Below are 19,990 nucleotides of genomic sequence, written 5' to 3' on the forward strand. Positions count from 1 at the left end.
CCCAACAATAATAGTTTATTCTATACAGAAAGTTATGGTGTCGCAGAATGAGGCTTATAATCATCCAACTGTGACGTTGCAACCAGTAGATTATACCAAGGATAAAGTACCCACTAATCACTGAGGAGTTTTGTGACCAAATAGAGGAATTCTGAGTCGACTTGCAATATCCTTTTTACGTACGGTAGGGGATATTTTATTACTTATAATACATGGCCACACACTGTCAGCCCCTTAAATATCTGGTTTCTTGTTTAATCTAAAGTAACAGATCATCAATTTGGATGATCCATATAGTCCATATAGAATATGTTTGGTTTTGAAAAAGCTAATATGCAGCTTTGAATGTGATCTAACAAAATAGTTTAAACTTTTCAATGAAGTACATTGAAAAAACGTTTTCATTGTGTACTTCAAGATAAGTAATAACCTGCACCTTCTTGCTAACAAGTGTTAACCTTCAGCAATGCAAAAATGAAACATTGTACCATAAACAGTAACTCGGCAATTAATTGCTCTTAAGTGTCATAGGAATTTTACAAGATTGTAACTGCTTTAATTAATTGCTGCATCAGCACGCTGGGGGTCAGGGGGTTGCCAGTAAATCAGATGGCTAGGGACGCAGCCTTGCACCGCCGGTGCAAGCTTGCGTCCCATGCTGCCTGATGGCCAGCTCCCCCGCCGCCATCTCTCCCCCATCCTCCGTCCCATTATTTTTTTTTCACCCTCCCACCTCCTACTTACCTTATTTCAGCAGTGGCAGGTGCCGCCAAATCCACTCCTACCCCTTGCCTTCCGCAGGCTGCCATGGAAAGGGAAGAAGTGCTCCATACGGAAACCTGCCTTCCCTTTCCATGGCAGCCATTTTTGTAAAGATTTTTCCTTTGTACAACGGAAGCTGCACGTGTCCCGTGGTATGAAGGAAAATACTATTTTTTTAGCACCCTGGGTTACCGCTTTGGGGGCCTGGGGTTCTAATGGCCTTAACAGCCCATTCCAAGCGCTGGAACGGGGGGGATTAACAACCCGGATCCTTCGTTAATGGCCCTCATTTAGCTCGGACCATTTACTTGAGCTGCCTGGCTATTCCAGCCTTTGGAACGGGGGGGGGGGTTCACACCACAGTGGCAGCTGGCACATGCAGCAAAAATTGTGACCTCACAACTGAAGCATAATAACCGATTAAGGAGCGGTTGTGATGTTGTTTTCTTATTATAGGTCAGTTGTGATGTCACAACTGGACTGTAATCAAATTCTTTCCAAGCTTTTATATGGATATTGCAGGCTGTCATGTATCATAAGAATATTATATCGCATTAATTATATATATAATGGTACACATACTATTAGTGAGAAATTCGTTGATCACAAAAACAAACCAAGCAATTTACATTATATGTAGCTGCAATAAACTACTTAATCTCGACCACCAGTACTACTTAGAGCAATTCTGCAACGTTCTGATGGCACCTACAAGAAGAACTATGCGCATACCTTTGTATGGCATCTGGGATCGAGTTTTCAGATACATTTTGGTGCTCCGCTTGCCCCGCACTTTGTTGACCTTGTAGCCCAGAGTGTTGCAGCGGTTCTTCCGGCAGCTCAGGCACAGCCCCTTCTCAAATGCTTCCTTTGAGTTGCAGCGAAAAGCCATGCTCTGCTTTTGATCATGGAGCAGAGAGTCAATGAAGAGATGGATGGAGCGCTCATGGGAGCACTTGACCAGCTGGTCCATGTCTTAGAAACAAAAAAAAGACAAATTAACAGTCAACCTTTCTGATAAACAAAGGGGGTGGAGCTATCCACAATGATTCACAGGAATTATTCATTTTATAATAAAAAAGGCTTTTTTTCTTTTTTTTTTAATTTTTATTTGTGCTTAGTCAACATATGACTTTTCACAATTGAGCAAAAACAAACACATACATTTTTCCTAGCGAACAATCAATCATAATTAAACATTAAAATAACATTTACAATCCATCGTGAAAAAGAAAAAGAATTAATAGATACATAAGGTCCCAACATAAACCACAAATAAAATCACGCTAAAATATAATTAATAACTCATTTTTTTACAAAAATCTAAGAACTTCCATAGTTAAAAAGGTTTCTTCCCAGCCGACATTCACCTCCAGAATTCATCTGAGTGTAGCAAATCAACATTCTGAACAAAACTTGAAGTGTACAGCCCTGTGCTCGTTCAACCCTGAACATGTTATTAGAAGATGTTTAACATTCTGTTGTGCCCCCACATCACAAATTTAACAAATACTATCACTTACTGGGCCCTTGTTCCTTGTGTTCAGTAGTGTTCTTGTGGCATATAAATTTAGACAGAACCTTAAAGAATTCCCCCACCATCTGGGATTTCGAAACCTTCTCAGGTACGGCAACAAATAACCCAAGGGATTGTCATTTACTACAAAACTGTCGAAGAATTTCATGCTAATGAAAGACGACCTTGTTTCTAGCCAATCTATTTCACCTATAGTTTTTTGTTTTGTTTTAATGGGTTATCCCTCATTTCCTTTTGCATTTCATAATTATACCTAATGCATCCTGTTTCAGTTCTCTTGAACAGACATTGGTATTTCTTAGCATTAGACCACCTATGTCCCCATAAAGAGAGTTCTTAACCAGTGTTGTTATGGATCTGTACAGCATGATCATTCTCCATTCTGCATGAAATTTCAGTGATTGAAGACTTAACTCATACCTTAACCTAGCCATAGGAAGTGATTGTGGTAGGTTAAAAACCTGTTTCCAGAGCAGTCCCTCTAATCAAACCCAGTTGATCCTCAAAGTCCATTTATCGATCTCTATTCCACACATTACAATGGGTATTACCTTGCCCTTATAGAACTTGATTAAAGGCAAGATAGTGAATCTACAGTAGGTATGCAAGACCTTTTTCATTTGACAGACACGTTGGTTAACCTTCTTCCTAATGTCATCTTCAAGTGCTTTCACTGAGGGATTTGGCATTATCATGATACCCAGGTATTTTATTTCCTTCACCACGGGCAGGGTCAAATCAGCCATCTTCCACCTGGCACCGCCTGTTCTTTTCTAATTTGAAAGACTATAAGCCATAACTAAGGTTTTGGTCAGATTAATGACTAAATCATTAAGATGGGCATTGTGGGGTACATTTATCCATCCAGCAGAATTCCCCAACATCACCAAACTGCATTTTTCAGCAGTACCAGCAGAACGGCTGCACTGGCTCTGTTGAGCACCATTGCATTGCACCAAAACTGCATTTTGCAGTCACCAAAATAATGGCTGCTCTGTCTTTGCCAAGCACACATGGGGCGAGATGGAACATGAAACACCCCAATAAAGGCTGCCAGTGTTTTCATTATGTGCACCAAAGAAAAGAATTGAAAAGCAGAGCTGCTATGCTGCAAGCTCAAAATTTACAATTGAAAAAGGAAATATTTTGCATTAAAATGATTGTGCCCTGGTGCTCTTTTCCACAATTTCAACAGTACACAGTTCTGTTCCAGTGAGACCCAGTCCATCCATATTCAGGTTGTGCTCCAACAAAAGGGGGCATTTCTCACTGAATGACAGACTGTGACAGGCAAGATCTGTGAAATAACAAAGAACTTCACTCCAAGCCATACGGAAAAACGCTTGACTTTTTGCAACAAAATATCACAGCTAAACTCTTCACAAGAAGCCCTATCTCTCTGAGCTTATGTCAGTTTCAGTGGACCCTTGCCTTGAACAGATGTCTGTGTATAAGAAATTGACTAGGGCTACAAATAATGTTTAGAATCCAGATGTAAGAGAAAACTGCATTGTGAAATGACAGCAAATCAAAGTTAACCAAGTGTCAAATTGTGCTTTTTACAAACAGGGAAATGTCTGTTTAAAAGTAAATTGTTGAATTAAGGGCCTGTCCTTGCATATAAATGGGAGAGGGTTTGTTTTAAAACACATGTAGGATATTTAATTCCAACAGTTTTGCTTTCTGGTTCAGGAAAGAAAAAAATAAATAAATTTGCTGAAGAACAGCTTTTTTTCCTGGCCTGGCTTCAAAGGACTTTGCTTCCTGGGAACAGGATCTGCCTCCGTTGTAGTGGACAGCCCCCAAGGCATATGAATAGGCAAGGGTGGTGGATCTCGCACACTTATCAGGACTCTGTGGCAGTGCTTCAGTCTGGCACAATGGATTTCTGGGACACATAGGTGTGGCTTTTTAGCAGCACCTCGCCTCAATTCAAACTGGGGAGCTTCAAAGGTAACTCGATTGCAACATTGGACTCAGGCTGGCTAAAGCCTGACATTTGACTGGGGTTTGGGAAGTATTCCCTTATTTGGAAGACGATGCTGGCACATTTGGGTCAAAAGACTGTCCTCAATTAATAAACTTTAAATTAACAAGGGGGTCCTGAAGTCCCTCTGCCAGACATTAGTCCTGGTTACGAGAGACTTACCCAGAGTATTTAGCTCACTATCTTTCACAGAGAATAAATATCCCAAACATATCAGTCTTTGTCGTGCCCTGGGGCAGTCCAGCACCGAAACGCTAGGCAATTCTCCTCTGAACAAGAGTACCAACAGAAACCCCAGACACGTGTTTCAGTCTGGTTGGACCTCATCAGTAGGGTGGATCTGTGCCTCTCTAAGAATAGTGAGTCCACGTCTGGATTCCCCTAGTAACTTAGGGTGAGACCCAAAGTTACTTAAATATGCAAATTAACAAGGGGGTCCTGGGAGCCCCTCTGCTAGACATTAGTCCTGGTTACGAGAGACTTACCCAGAGTCTTTAGCTCACTATCTTTCACGAGAAGAAATATCTGGGGCAGTCCAGCACTGAAATGCTAGGCAATTCTACTCTGAACAAGAGTACCAACAGCATCCCCAGACACGTGTTTCGGTCTGGTTGGACCTTATCAGTAGGGAGGAGCTGTGCCTCTCTAAGAATAGTGAGCAAGGGGTCTACGTCTGGATTCCCCTGGTAACTTAGGGTGAGACCCAAATTTACTTAAATATGCAAATTAACAAGGGGGTCCTGGGAGTCCCTCTGCCAGACATTAGTCCTGGTTTTCGAGAGACTTACCCAGAGTCTTTAGCTCACTATCTTTCACAGAGAAGAAATATCCCAAACATTTCAGTCTTTGTCCTGCCCTAGGGCAGTCCAGCACCGAAATGCTAGGCAATTCTCCTCTGAACAAGAGTACCTGGGTAAGTCTCTAGAAACCAGGACTAATGTCTGGCAGAGGGACTCCCAGGACACCCCTTGTTAATTTGCTTAATAAACTTTAAGACCTTTATTTCTGCAACCGGAAAACACGGTAATACAACAGTTTAACAGTTTTAATGTAATTTTGATGGCATTAAAACAAGACATTATTGTATCTTTCCCTAGCATGTGGGGGATGCAAACGGCAGAGAAATGTAAACCATGGGCTTTGAAATTTACTGCAAACATGCTTGGTGATAATAGGTACACATATCTAAAATTGTAGAATTTTAGGTGAAGCGGTTCCCACTAGAAATGGCGAACGATTATTAGAACGGCAAAACGATATCGTACAAATGTGGGAATTGGAATGATATGCTCAGTGTAAAATCTGGAATCTGCCTATGTGATTTCAAAAGTGCTATAACAGTAAACATGTGCAATTTATGTCATAAATGATTTTGGCAAAAATAACTGTGGGAGGGCCAAGGGCCTTGTAAACCCACACCATAAAACTGATGCCATGTCCCTGAAGTCCAATCGGCTGACAGGAAGGCGTAAAAGTAAACCCTGACCAATCCAGTTGTTAGAGGTATGTCAAACCAATGGTCTGCCCCCATAGTAAATCCTGTGATGTCATCCACCTTATAACAGGTGGAAGCTCACAGAGACAAAAGACACTCACTTCTGAATTTTCCAGCTCCTGCATATCCAGATATCCCATATTCACTCTACAAGATTCCAGATTCCACTGCCAGGCCAGAGCATAGCTGACCCTATCCAGGCAGGACCAATGATCCAGAAAACCCGTACTAAAAATCCCAATAACTCAGGGAGAAAGGGGAAAGGTGGCTGAATCCTCATTGGGATTATCCAGTACTGCCTGCTTGCCCTGCACCCACGTTATCCAGCTGAGGTACCACTGTGCTGGTACCAGACCTTTGCCCAGGTGTTTTCTTCTCGGAGAGCCCGCCGCTGTAACCAGTGACCAGATATTGCCTTGGTGTCCAGAAACCCGGTCCGCTGCCCAAAATGCTCCATTCAAGTGTTTGCTGTGAGTATTTCCCTTCCCCAACAGCCACAAACTGCATCCCTTGCTCTGTTACCTTGTATTAGGTCCCATCCCACAGAAATCCCATAACTGCCTTAGCAGAAATCCTTAAAACTGTCAGAATCCTCTGTGCATCCTGTCCTTGATCTCTAAGTGTTAGCGCCATTCTTTTCGAAATAATTCTGCCCTTGTGTAAGGTCTTAGTACGATTTTGATTAAATAAATTAATTCTGCCTAAAAGAGGCACACAGAGTGAAGGGGTTAAAACAGCAGCTTAACCTTTCTATTCATGGCTGGTGTTTCTCTTTTCTAGCTACTAAAATGTACTTTAAGTTTTAGTTTAAGTGAAACTTGTCCTTTTCTTTCCAAACAGATTTTCTCTGTCATCTGCTGTTATTCTTAAAACCAAATTTCCTTTCCCATTGAGAATCTCATCCTGTCATTAACTTAGAGTTATCATTTCACTTTCATATTATCCATGTGATGTTCATCTGTCACTCAGCATAAAAACTGTATTTCGATTTTGTCTATACAACCCGTTTTTCAAACCGTTTAGACATTTAAACCTGTGAAAATAAGCAAATGCAATATATACGCGTGTGATTTGGCTGAACTGTGTTTTTCACTTTCAAGTTAATTTTCTTATTTGTATCCCCGTTGTTAGGACATTGCTTGTAGTTTGCGAGTGTTCTTACATCCCTGATACAACTATAACTCATATTTACCTCATTCATTCAACCGCACATGTAAATCAAACCTTTACTAATTCTGAGTGCTATTTTGTTCAATTGCCTCTCATTTTGTGGGGGAAGGTCGATTTTAATTCTGTTTGTTGCCTAGTATACCTGACAACTTGCTACTCCTTGTTACCCACACAAAATTCGGTTAATAGGGGTTTGAGGGAGTATTGCAGGGGGAAATCTTAACTGGGGTGCTAACTACCCGAAAAGTAATATTGCTCTCATTCATTTGTGCTTTGTGTATGTTATTTTAAAAGGTCAAACTAAGTATATTTCATCAATTTACCTTGTAATTATCACCCCATTGGTGATTGCTGCCCAATATTAAATTTGTGTGATTTTATTTGAAGTTAAAATAAAAATATATTGTATTATCACCCACCGGCCTGGTTCATGGTCCATTGTGACCCAGGTTATTTCTAAAAGTGGGTGTGAGATGGGTTGGGTGCCAGCTCAATCCGAATTCTTAGGAAATAAAGTAAAACATTTGTAATCATGCGCCAAATCCTAGGCTAGTGGCAAGAGTCCTGGTCTGGTGTGTGATGCCCGATTAGATTCCTTAACAGCATCATTTTCCAAGGTGACTATCAGGCACTGTAAACCTATCGGAGTATGGTCTAGAAGCACCATGTCATCCAGAAAGGCCAAACAAGTCAGCTTTAGGTCGCCAATTTTAGGAGAAATCATTGCATGTGATGCCAATTTGTAACATAGATCAGCCAAAAAGAGGTTAAAAAGACAGGGTGCAACAATGCATCCCTGTCTTAAACCTCTGGTCGTAGGGATCGACGAGGACAAATCACATTCTAAATGTAATCTTACCTGTATACTGGTGTTGTTGTGAATGTGAATTATAGTAGCCAAGAGTCCATCAGGGATACCCCAATCTTTTAATTTGGCTTCATAATTTCCTTCTATTTATGGTGTCAAATGTGCTGGGCAAGTCTATTCAGGCCCCATAGAGATGGAGATCTTTATCTTGCTTCGTATTTAAAATGTTAAGGACCAGACCATGTAGTGTAGTTGAGAGTCCCTTGCGAAATCCCATCTGGAACTTCAAAATACTATGTATCCATTCCGCCCAATTCACTAATTCTTTTAGAATAATTTGGGCAAAATTTTGCTCTCAACATCCATTAAAGCTATCGGAGTACAGTAAAGCAGTACTTTTATTCAACAATATGTCTGCCACTTCCTCAAGAAATCCATTCAAATTTGAATGTGCAAGGCACCAATATAGATTAACCAATACCATGGAATTACATATATACTGACCAGAAAAACAAGTCCTGACTGGCAGGATGCCCAATCTTTGAGGGAAGTTGTATTATGGATTTTACCAGGGAATTTTGTACAGCAACCACTAGCCCCCCGAAGGCCTGCCCCCATTTATGTTGGTTGCCAACTGGTTTAAGATTGTAAAACCGTCATATTTAAATGACTACCTTAACCATGTCTCCTGTAAAAGTATTAAGTCATTGTCTTGAAAGATATATTTACTCATTTTTTTCTTTTTTGAAGGAAATGGAACCCCGCATATTCCAAGTCAGATGTCTAAACGGTTCATCCACCAAAGTAACTCTTCAACGCTGTTCAACTTCTGAAAAACCTCAGTAAGACATCCCGGTAGTAATGCCCAAATTATGTTTTTTCCACCCTCTGATCCCTTCTCCCACCTCCCTTAGTCAAACACTTTGTATGCTCTCCACCCCTACTTAGCTGTCTTTTCCTAGTGGTTCAGTTCTTCCTTACAATCTAGTATGTATTGACCGTGCCCTCGATTATCAGGGATTACGGCCAATGAGGGTGACACCTCCAGGCTTAATTCTCCCAAATCTTTATAAGAGCTCAACATGGCCGTCGCTCCCAACTGGGATTTTATTACTATTTCCACTACATTTATATTCTCATTGTGAGGAAAACGTATTCGATCAATATCATGTGATGCCAGTAGAAATAAGTCCCATGGGATAAATCAGTTCTTTTCAACCAAATTCTAGGAATTGCAAAAGGGCTCTGGTCCTTCATGGGTGATTGTTCAGAACCCTCGTCCCAAAGCACTTTCCAATAGGACATAGCCAAAACACCATGAATCAGGAGGTGATCTTCCTTTTTGGCAACTGCCTCGCCATCATTTATTCCCTTATGGGTGCCTGGCTTACCAGTTGGAACGGTTAAATCCAGAGTGCTTTTATCCATAGTTCTCCTCTCCTGTGACTGCTTATGTGTCTCTCACAAGGAAATCGGTGCTACGCGTAGCAGAGACTTCTTTGATTCATTTAGGTTATCCGCTTGTATGCCCACACTAATTGTGGTGATTATTAGAGAAGGATGTTTGTTATGCTTTGACAGTAATCCATTGACAGCATTCTCATCTAATGGTACAGCATCTTCCTTCTTGTCTCCTTCATCAAAAGAAGGTTTATTAGATGTTTCTTTGTAAACCCTACTAGCAACTTTATTCAGGGCATTAAAGAAGTTCCTTTTTCCTGATGTTTTTTGCTTTAGCTGTTCAAGACATACCCCTTTTTCCCAACACTACATGTTTATGAGAGTTCCTATCCTGGTGGCATGTTAAGCTGTAAATATAAGCCACACTGGAGTTTAAGGTATGGTGACTAGTAGCTTTCAAAATATCCAAGCAACATCAAATTGATATCACAGATATGTCAGCCCTCTGAGCACAGCCCTGCTGTGGAAGGGTTGTGTGTATTCCCCCCAGCCAAGCAGTCACTGATGCTCCCAGCAAGACTGTAGACCTGGGGGTTGTCTTTCTTTGCTCCTGATGGCAGGTAACACCCCCTCCAATGTTACAGCCACTCCACAGGAAGTCATCCTGGGAACAGGAATCAAAGGACACACCCTTCACAAAAGAACCATTGTCACGCCAGGGTGCTACATACCAAAAGGGCACTTGAAGCTATTGACAAAGGAAGGGGTGGGTTAGTATAGCAAGAGGGAGACCAGCTGGAGAAAGGCTCCACCATCTTGTTTTCTCTCTTTATATATAGCCCTTCCTGTCCCCTCCACTTCCATTAACACAAATTACTTGTGGGTGTGATGTCAGAAGACAAAGTCCACTTGTTCCAAGAACAGGGAAAAACATGTTTGCCTTAAAAAGAAGGTATCTGCAACTCCTTCTTTGAATAATTTCTGGACTTTAACCCGTGAAAAAGCTTTAGTTTGGACCCTGTTGGAGAGCAGTCCTTTCCAAAGTTCCCCATTTATGAGGTGAAGACAGGTAGTCCAAGGCAGAGTCAAGCTCTGTGCACTAGCCACCACAAGGGCACATTGGTTTTGATCTGCTGCTGGAGCAAGACCTGCCTTTCTGCAAGCCACACTACTACCTCACCTTGCTGAAGGACCCCTGCAGGTGTGTGCCAGCCCCCCCCCAATTTTTGGGAGCCCAAGAAAAGTACTACTCTTACCCCTAAAATCCTGGAGTGGGAGGCAAAGCTCCTAAGAGCCAAGACAGCACGGATTCCTGCAATGTCCTCATCAATCCTCTGAAAACCGTGATTCGAGCCCTTTTGACCCTGTTCGAACCAACAAGACCCTCCAGGAGCTGCCTTTGGCAGTCACCAGTTTTCAGAACCCTTTCCCGTTACAGTTTGCCAATTGTCAATTTGCCTCGGAACTACATCAACTAAAGTGTATCATTGTCTCGGCTCAAACAAAGAAACATTGCTGCCTCTCTATCCACTCGAACTGCTGTTTGAACCTCCAGCCTCTTCATAGCTTATCGTGTCAGACCGACTTGCCTTGCACATGCTGACCTCAGCCAATCCACTGCAGAGCCTCAGTCAAACCGAACCTGCTGGTCTCCATGACCTGCATCGCTTGAGGTACGCTTTGAAGCATTCCATCCTTCTCTCCAACCCCACCTTGACATCTGCTTGCCACTGGACTACAGCGGCTGTTGCATTTCAAACCGAATATGACTTCTGAACTGCACAGAGAAGATTGGTTCACCATTGTGAAACTACCAAGACACTGCAAAAGTATTATTGCCTGATTCTGCCCCCTTCCGCCATTTTGGGCAGTAGAGACTGGTTAGTTCACATTGATCCCTTATGCAACTCAAGAAGATAAGCTTTTTGCACACTGTAGTTTTTGCGCCTTTTCTACCCCGGCATCATAGCCCATAGTGCTACATCCTGATATTGTACACATTCTGTGTTCTTACTATGGGTGTGGGCTTTTGTAATATTTTCTATTTAGTGATTATTGCATATGGTGTGTTTAATAAAGTATATATATTTGTATAGAACCTTGACTAGACATCCCTTTATTTTGGACTGTTGTGCTTTGCTCTCCGGGTTGCTACTGAATCACATTCACAGCTCTCTTGAGGGTATTGCCTTCTCACAGCCCAGGTTACCACAAAAAGCAAAGGAGGTATATCTCTTTACTGTGCCTGCTTTACCTTTATGATTGTGTTCACTTTTGCTTTGTCGAAGAGTGTGGACTGAGTAGGCACTTTAGCCTCTACTCATCCTTACATTCTTGCAGGAAAAAATACATTTGTCACAGGCATTTTTTACAGTTGACTCTAGATCTTGGGGAGGTACGAGAGAGAGAGAGCAAGAGCATGAGATAGAGTGACACTGACTGACCAACCCCACTGTCTGTGTATGTTTTGGGCTAGAAAAAATGAACTCATGAAATCTCAGCTGTCTACCTTTCAAAATGCACTTGCCAATATTGTCAGTTACATATACTAGGCAGATGGATTGTAGAAGTAGAAGTAGTACGAAACTTTATCTTGGCCATAAAAGTAGACATATAAACAATAATAATCACAGAGTACCAAGTTAAAAGTAAACACTCACCCAGTATTACAGGCTAAAATTGGTAAGGAAGCTACCTATAGCAGACCATGGTCGTACTAATTACGAAATAACATGCATATAAACAGGTAAAAACAGTTGGTACACAAACAACCACAAGAGAAGCCTATTAATCAATATATTTCCGTTTTAGGCACCAGGCTCTTCTCAAAAATAGCAATTGCCCCTGAAGGTCTGCTTTACTTTGGTTGCATAAAAAGAGTTTTAATCCCCCTACAGTACTCTTTATGCAATGTGTTTGGTAAATTGGGACAAGCCACGTATGTCCAATATATCTATTCAAGGGGCAATTTTTTTTAAATCTTCAGCCCCTTTCTCACACATTTTACACACCTATGTGTCTCCTCTGCCCCAGGAGCTTGTAACCACTGCAAGTGGAAGTATTCCCAGTCTAGCTTTCAGAAACAGAATTCATGCCTCCTTATCTTCAATAAGCGTGAAATACTTTTCCTGACCAAAGGATTGTTTCAAATCAAGATATCGCGCCTTTGTGCCTAATGGGCCTATGTCCAAAAACCTTGATTTATAAAAATAATAATTTTACTTCTGCTTAATATGCTCTTTTGTGGTCAAACGTTTTTGATGCACAGCAGCAAGGATTGGGGGGCAGGGAGGCCAGGTTTTGCACTCAGATCAATCACGTAGTCTTAATGGACACTGAGAGCAAATGTCCTAGACTTCTTTCAGATGAACACTTTTATGAGAAGATATCAGATAACCCAACCACTCGTTTATCAAGAGAAATAAAAAGAACGCCTCTTTTCTAAATAACCCGAGCCTGAAGGTGGAAGCATTTTATATTATGCCCAAGACCCTCAAAATGATCGCACATCCTCCAGAAAGGCTTATAGTGGTAGCAATTGACTCAATATTAGAGCCAATATATTTGTGGATTTGTTCATAAAACCATTGATTCGGGAACTGACATCATAAGTTCCATGGGGGCATTGACATGCTTATATTTAAAGATTAAAGAAACTGATAAATTTGTCACAATGGATGTAGAACCATTGTACACCAATATCCCACAAAAAGAAAGTCTGGAATATATCTGAATAATAGAGCCGAACCAAACTTTACAGATACTGATTACATTATAGAATGTGCCTGTTTTGGCATTAACAGATTTTTTGGTCAATTTAAAAAACAGTTATATAATCATGAACAGGGCAGTATTATGGGGGCAACCATTTCTCCAGATCTTGCAAATGTGTACATGGCACATTTGGACGGAATTTATAAAGACATCAAACCATCACGTGGCTGAGATATATTGACAATATCTTTATGTTATGTAGAGACAATGACATAGTATTAACCTATTTTTTTACTTGGTTATAAGGTATAGATCTGCATATTCATTTTGCATTATCATATAGTACAGAGCGAGTGCCATTTCTCGATCTTTAAAAAGCCTTCTTCATTATAGCAGTTTCCCTCCAGCTAGTCTAAAAATACATGCGCCCTACGGTCAATATTTGCGAATGAGATGAAATTGTGCTATAAAAGAAGATTGTCAAAAACATGCAAATGGATTGCAAATGTGTCATCATAACCATGGTTAGCCGAAAAGGATTGAGAAATAGGTGCGGTAAAGAGTAGCATACATGGATAGATCCATCCGTCTGACCAAAAAAGACACACAGAAAATTATAATTATAATTGTTGTTTTTATAACACGCTTAATACCAAAGATTGGTTTCTAAGTGAGGGATAAGGATAAGCGCATTGCCCCTGGGCTAGCCCCCTCACCAAACAAAAAAAATGTCTGTGTCACGATAATAATAACGATAATGTAACGATAATGTCCAGCTGTGCTGATGTCATTAGTGACAACACGACATAGCAACGTTAGCCACAAAGTAAACTTGCATCCCTGCAGGAAGTTACGCAGACACACACATGCACACACAAAGAACATACATACACCGTTCTGTAGATAGAGGACAGATACATATACATACTGACAGACTCATTTCCTTTACACTAGCCAAATGCAGCAATGCAAGACAGCAAAGCATACATGGAGCCAGCTTGCAGTCGCTTCTTCGCACCTAACCATGAGGAACTACACGGGCGTATAAAGAACCTGTAAGGCCCTGATCATTACTGATATATAAAAATAATATTAGACTGTACAGGGAAACCATAGAAGGACTGTAGTGAATTCGCACAAAGCCATAGGCCTCAATACATGCAAGAAGAGATGAAGAATCAGAGCACAAAGCCAGTGTTCGCGGACAAGGGCGTGTGTAAAATTCGTTATTGCCAAGGTAGTGAGCCACTTGCAAAATACAGAATAAAATACTGAATAATTGCAGACCGAAGGGCTCAGTTTCATAGTCCTCACCCGTGTTACTCAGCAAAGCCGAACAATGGCCATTTACCCATGATGGGAAGAGGAGCCGTTCCCAGCGAAGCATACAGAATTGATACATGTGTTGTCCACCAAACATTGCAACCTGCAAGCACTCTCTTAGGGTAGGTGGACATACCAATGGCAACCATGGGAACACACAGTCTTTCTTATTACCTTGAAAGGTACACCGAGTGCTGTGAACAGAACAGGGTCCCAGGCCTGGGGAGACACGCTCCAGTCAATCAAGACACGCAAATCCATGGGTGGTGTGTGGTGGTGCAAGGGCCAATGGTCATCCTGCGACCCTGCAACAATGTAATAGTTTTGGGGAAGTCTCAGGCAAACCCACCTAACATGGGTAGACCAATTCAATGACTCATATAGGGGATCTCTATAGGTGCTATTACTCTAGCTACCGAATGGGGTTGTGTCGTAGTTTTTTTGGGGAGGGTTTGGGATTGTGACATCACTATGGGATAAAAGCTAGTGATGCGGTTTTAGGAGCTGTGATTGCTGGAGATTCTGATGTTTCCTGTCTGTTTGGAAAACAAAGGACAGTTCTAATTTGCCCCCTGGCTGAGTCCTCCGCCTTTGCTACGGGAGGGTTCAATGGGCCTTGGGTACTCTGCTAAGCTTTGATTGTGGTGTGAGCCCTGATCCTCTGGCATACCACACAACATATCTTCTGAATGCAGTTAATCACACTTTATTCAGAATATTTTGTGATGATAAATTAGATCACAGGAATGAAAGAGGTACATCTGGTGAAAACATGGTATTACTGTGATGAAAATATTATTGTGGCAACAATAGTTTTGTGCTGTACTTTTTCCATGTGTGTATTGTTTTTGTGTAAGTCTTTGGAATTTTTGTATAATAACAAATATTGGTAATAGGATGGAAATTATTTATGTCCTAATGAATTAGTTTATCAATGAAATATCTTGTGATTTGCTGATTTTTACGGTTTTGAAGGCCATTCTGGTGTCCATTTATATTTTCCAGTGCTTGACAAGCATTGTTTATGTGTCTGCTTTTGAAATGTCCATTACAATTGGGTATTGTGTTTACCAATGAGAAGCCCTTGTAGCCTTATAGTTTGGACTATTTGTGCATCTCTTTCAGGGTACCATGACCAAATAACCCATTCCGTCTCTTCCTTAAGCTTCCAGTGGAATCCCAGGTGTCGAACCAGTTCAGCATATGGGCATCACTCAGAAACGAATATGCCACAATCATTTCCATATCAATGATGTCATATTATGGGGGCTGCTCATTCTCTTCAACTTACAAGACCTAAGTAGACTTCTATGCGCTCCATAGAAATCATGCAGTTGTCTACCAGAAAAACATCAGCGGAGGAGATTGTAACTAAGGGCCAGCTCACCTAGGACACAGATATGCAGAACAGCATCCTTAAAATGAGAACCAATCATGGCCTTTCATTCAAACGTCAAATTCTGTATGAATTATAGACTTTTAGACCTAGGTACAGGGTTTATACCTGCCGAATTTACATCGGTTTATGTATTCCTGCATTGAATTCCATTAAATTTTTTACTGTACTGAAACAATCCTCCTGAACACCCGAAAGCGAACAAATTGGTGACTATAAGAAGTAACTGCGCTATATATGGTAGACCAATCTGAACTAGACTAAGTTTGGGACCTGACCGAAGGAGGCTTTGACATCCTCTGAGACCTCACATCTTCAAGCCAGGAGAAAACAACTCATGGGTACGATCTCAAGGTGACCAGAGCCGTCATGATAGGCCAATGGTGATACTGAATACATGTCTGCAAGAGAAATTCTGAATGTGTGAGAGGCAGGATGGGCTGACGGTAGTGATAAAAACACTATGCAAAAATAAATTGTAGAAAGAGAAATACATAGGACAGCAAAACATTGGAAGACCAGACAGTATTAAACATTTGGATGGAGAAGACAAAAAAAAAGAATACTGAGAAGAGTACATAGCAAGGGTAGAGAGGAGCACTTCATAGATAATAGATCTTAAGCTAGCTGTTCACCATCAGATGATATGCTTTATGCCATGGCTTCAGTGAGGACTTCATGAGCTAAACTCTAGGCTTTAAGTAACTCATGCCATAGGTAAAACTACAAGGCATAAGTAAAACGACTGGCCGGCCTTGTGGCTGCTTTTGTCAACCAGACCACTCCCTTCCTCCACATTCAACACACAAGGAAATGTTGCAACAGTTTTCCTCCAGCATTTGTCCAATCACCACTTTTGTTTGGCAACAGGGTAAATACCTCCAATTCCATTTTGCGCTATTATACGAAGAGCATCCCCGAGATTACACCCTGGCTGGAAGCTTCCTCCATTGGGATAAATGTCGACGTGGCCGATTGGTTGTTGAATTCCAATGCTGCGATCTGGAGACCCCCTCGTGTACGTATGCAGAACATCAACAAAATCAGCGTCATCAGGAGAAAGGCGACTCAGCTCTTCGGCATATTCAAAATTTGGCCCGGCTGGATCCAGACCTGTCAGGAGAGAAAAATGTCATAATGTCTAGCTACTGTAGAGGTTTCCATTTACAAACACATTCCATTACGTAAGTAGATAGTCAATGTTCTATCTGCAGGACCAGCTCTGACTAAGAGTTAACAGTACAGTAGTCATCAGTTATCAAATGGCTATATCAAACGAATAATACATCCCTTCCATTATGCTTCCCAGAGTAGGTAATGGAGTAAAACCTAGTCAATGCCAATGTCAGTCTTTGATCAAATCAGTTCTCAAATCAGAAGGGGCAAACTTGAGTCTTGTTGCACAGAACAGTGGTAACCCCTGCGTGATTTATAGGCCACGATCTCAAAGCACCAGAGCTCTACCAGATCCACAGACTACAGAAAGACCAGAATTCAGCTGAGCACAAGGGTGCAAGTCTTGGTGTGTGGGTAGATATAGACCTACCACTTAGTGGACCACGGATACATGTTTTCCTAATCTTGACCGCCTTTACCTTCTAGAAGATCTCAAAGACAGACACATGCTGCTGGGAGTACCGCCAATTCCAGGCTTTTAAGAGTCCATATATTGGACTTCTAAAATCGCACACATATACGTACACACACAATCCCAGATCAAACACAATGCTGCAATCACAATGATGGGAGGCCTCCAAATAAACAGACCGTATCGCCAACACCGGATCAGCAATGTAATGGTTTTGTAGGGAATCAAGAGGCTCTTAAATCCTTGCATTTAGTACATGCAACTGGAATAGTGCCCTAAAGTCAATTGTTTTACTAGACTGCACTTAAATCTCCATGTTTTGTTCTGTTGCTACCATTTTGAATAACTGATTGGTCCCTTCTCTATTCTCTCTATTCTCCAACCTGCCAACAGATGCAGGTTTCTCATAGCGAACTTTATACAAATATTGCTGAGGCATCATGCATGAACATGACCTGTTCCACTCAGAAAATGCTTGTCCAGCCTTGATTTTTCCTTTACCTTCTAGGATGTGTGGCCCTACAGGAAACATTGTATAGCATGACGCTATCTTATATACACATTAGCATTCCTTTATTTTCAGGGTACATAAAGCCTTAAACATGCAGACTAATTCCATTTAAGAGTCACCCTTTCTTTTCTGACCCCTGATCATGATCAGCTTGGAGTTATCTTTCTAGCAGGTCTCAGCTGCCAGAGTTCAAAGGAAGATCTCCTATTCTGGGACACAAAGGAGAAAATACATTAAATGCAAACTCTACAGTAGCTCTCCTACATTATCTGCAAGCAGGGGGCAGCACCACCTATTTAAGAATGCAACGAAACACACTTGAGAATGCGAATGGCATCTTTCCAGCTACTGAATTCTACCTATGGTGTCATTTCCATTCACTTTCTAGTGTTATGCTTGTTTATGATAAGGCTTTGTTATTTGTTATTTAGCGCTTTTGCCAAAGCATCACACATAAAACATAGTTACATTATTTGTTGTTATATTATGATATTTGGTATTTTACCATGCACTGCTGCCACTTACGTGGTCTCTTGACCCCCTACATACAATTATCACCCAACCAAAGTTGCAACTCACATATCGACCTCGGAAGGATGAATAGCTGAGTTGACCTTGCCGGGATTTGAACCTGTGACCTGCAGATCACAAACAGACCGCAGCAGACAGCACCAAATCTCTAACCTATCTTCCAGGCTTCCCCAGTTAACAACATTTATTGAGTTCACCCTCACCCAAAGGTCTCTTAGTACGAATTGAAAGACAGGACAACACATTTCTATAGGCAAAGTCAAAAAGATTGCATTGAAAATGACTCTGGAAACGGCCAAGTCTTTACAGCCTCTCTGAAAATCAATATAGTTAGAAATCATCGAATAGTTATGGGAAAACATTGCAAATGTGTTGGAGGCTTTGTTTTCTCTATGTTGGCCCAATATGTCTCCCAGCAGATAGCAAAAGTCAAGGCGCAAAGATAGGTTTCAGAATGTATCTCTGAAGCCAAGTTTGATAAGCCCTGAGAGCCTTGAGCAAGTCCTCGTATAATGTTCTGGTGCACTGGCAGCCAAAGCTCGAGATGGAGCGTTGAGGAGATATGCTCAATTTGGCAAGTTCTTGAAGGCTGTCTGCTGCGTTCTCTATCAGCTGCAAAATACATTAACAGATAATGACTATGTGAACCAAAGAAGAGTTTTGGCGATTTGGTAGAAACCACTTGCGAGCTACTCCTGTTTGTTCCTGGGATGTATGAGTTGTGTTTGGCAAAATACAAAGGCTGCAGATTGCATGCAAGAGAGGGCCTTGCCTGCCATTAACGATCGTGTTTGAACCCACCAATACCTAAAGTTTATATGTTTTTTATTTACACACAGACATGCCTTATATGAAACCCATTTTAATTGGGTGGTGTTGATGTCTAGTTCCAAATTTTTATGTTTCATGAAAATTCATTAAGTATTCATTTTGGTACTTGTATAATAGCAATATTTTTCTGTGAGTCAGCTGACACGTGTTTCGCACAAGAGGGTTTTCATCAAGGCCTACATTTCCTGTTGAAAAAGTGAAAGGTGGGGCGTCCTCTGCTCAAAGTATGTCAATATTATCACCTTGAAATCCAATTAGCGGTCCATACCAGGGGATCTGGGATATTTATGGCAAGTTGATTTCCACTCATGTCGCTAAATTACAGAGAGACCTCAATGTGGAAGGCCAGAACTCTGCCATCTAAATCAAAGGCTCTTTGATCTAGATGGCAGAATTCTGCCCTTCTACATTGAGATTTTGAATATTTCATGGCATGTTTTTGGTAAAGTAAAAATCTGGAATAGACCAACCGAAATTCCAACCAATAAATAGAGGGTTTATTTAAGTTGTGTATGTAAAAAAACTATATGCGCGGTTCAATCCATAAGAGGCTCCTGAATACCTAATTGAAATTAGCAGATACCTAAAACGGCACATCGGTACATTGGCAGAGTGTGGCAAGCGGGATGTAGAGGAGCAGATGAATGCCTCTGCAGGAAGTCCCACCCCTGTTCTGTCTATATGTTGGAAACTGGAAATTGCAACATGTGCAACACCAGTAATGGCGACAATTACACGAAAAGCCTTTGAAACAAGATATCCACTGAGAAAACCCTATTTGATGTATCACAGAAGAGATGATGGTCTCCTGAGAGAGACCTCCGCAGGATGAAAATGAGAAAAGGAGAGGCTGGTGACGTCACAAGAAATGAGCGTGACGCACTGAGAAGGATGACCAAAGGAGAGAATGCATAAACCGTATAGAATCTGATGGTG

At 41.3% G+C, this 19,990-nt stretch overlaps 1 protein-coding gene across 2 annotated transcripts in view; it reads right to left on the bottom strand.

Moving 5' to 3' along the window:
- LPL (lipoprotein lipase) overlaps positions 1–19,990 on the bottom strand; it is a 251,284-nt gene that overhangs the window by 41,066 nt on the left and 190,228 nt on the right. For both annotated transcript variants that reach the window (XM_069649721.1, XM_069649722.1), the window contains exons 5-6: positions 16,473–16,706; positions 1,495–1,737 (exon numbers count right to left, since the gene is read on the bottom strand). In XM_069649721.1, the coding sequence (XP_069505822.1) occupies positions 1,495–1,737; positions 16,473–16,706 (477 nt within the window). The remainder of the gene's footprint in view (positions 1–1,494; positions 1,738–16,472; positions 16,707–19,990) is intronic.

This window comes from Ambystoma mexicanum, chromosome 1p, assembly GCF_040938575.1.
Source record: "Ambystoma mexicanum isolate Mex_15411 chromosome 1p, UKY_AmexF1_1, whole genome shotgun sequence".
Taxonomy (NCBI): Eukaryota; Metazoa; Chordata; class Amphibia; order Caudata; family Ambystomatidae; genus Ambystoma; species Ambystoma mexicanum.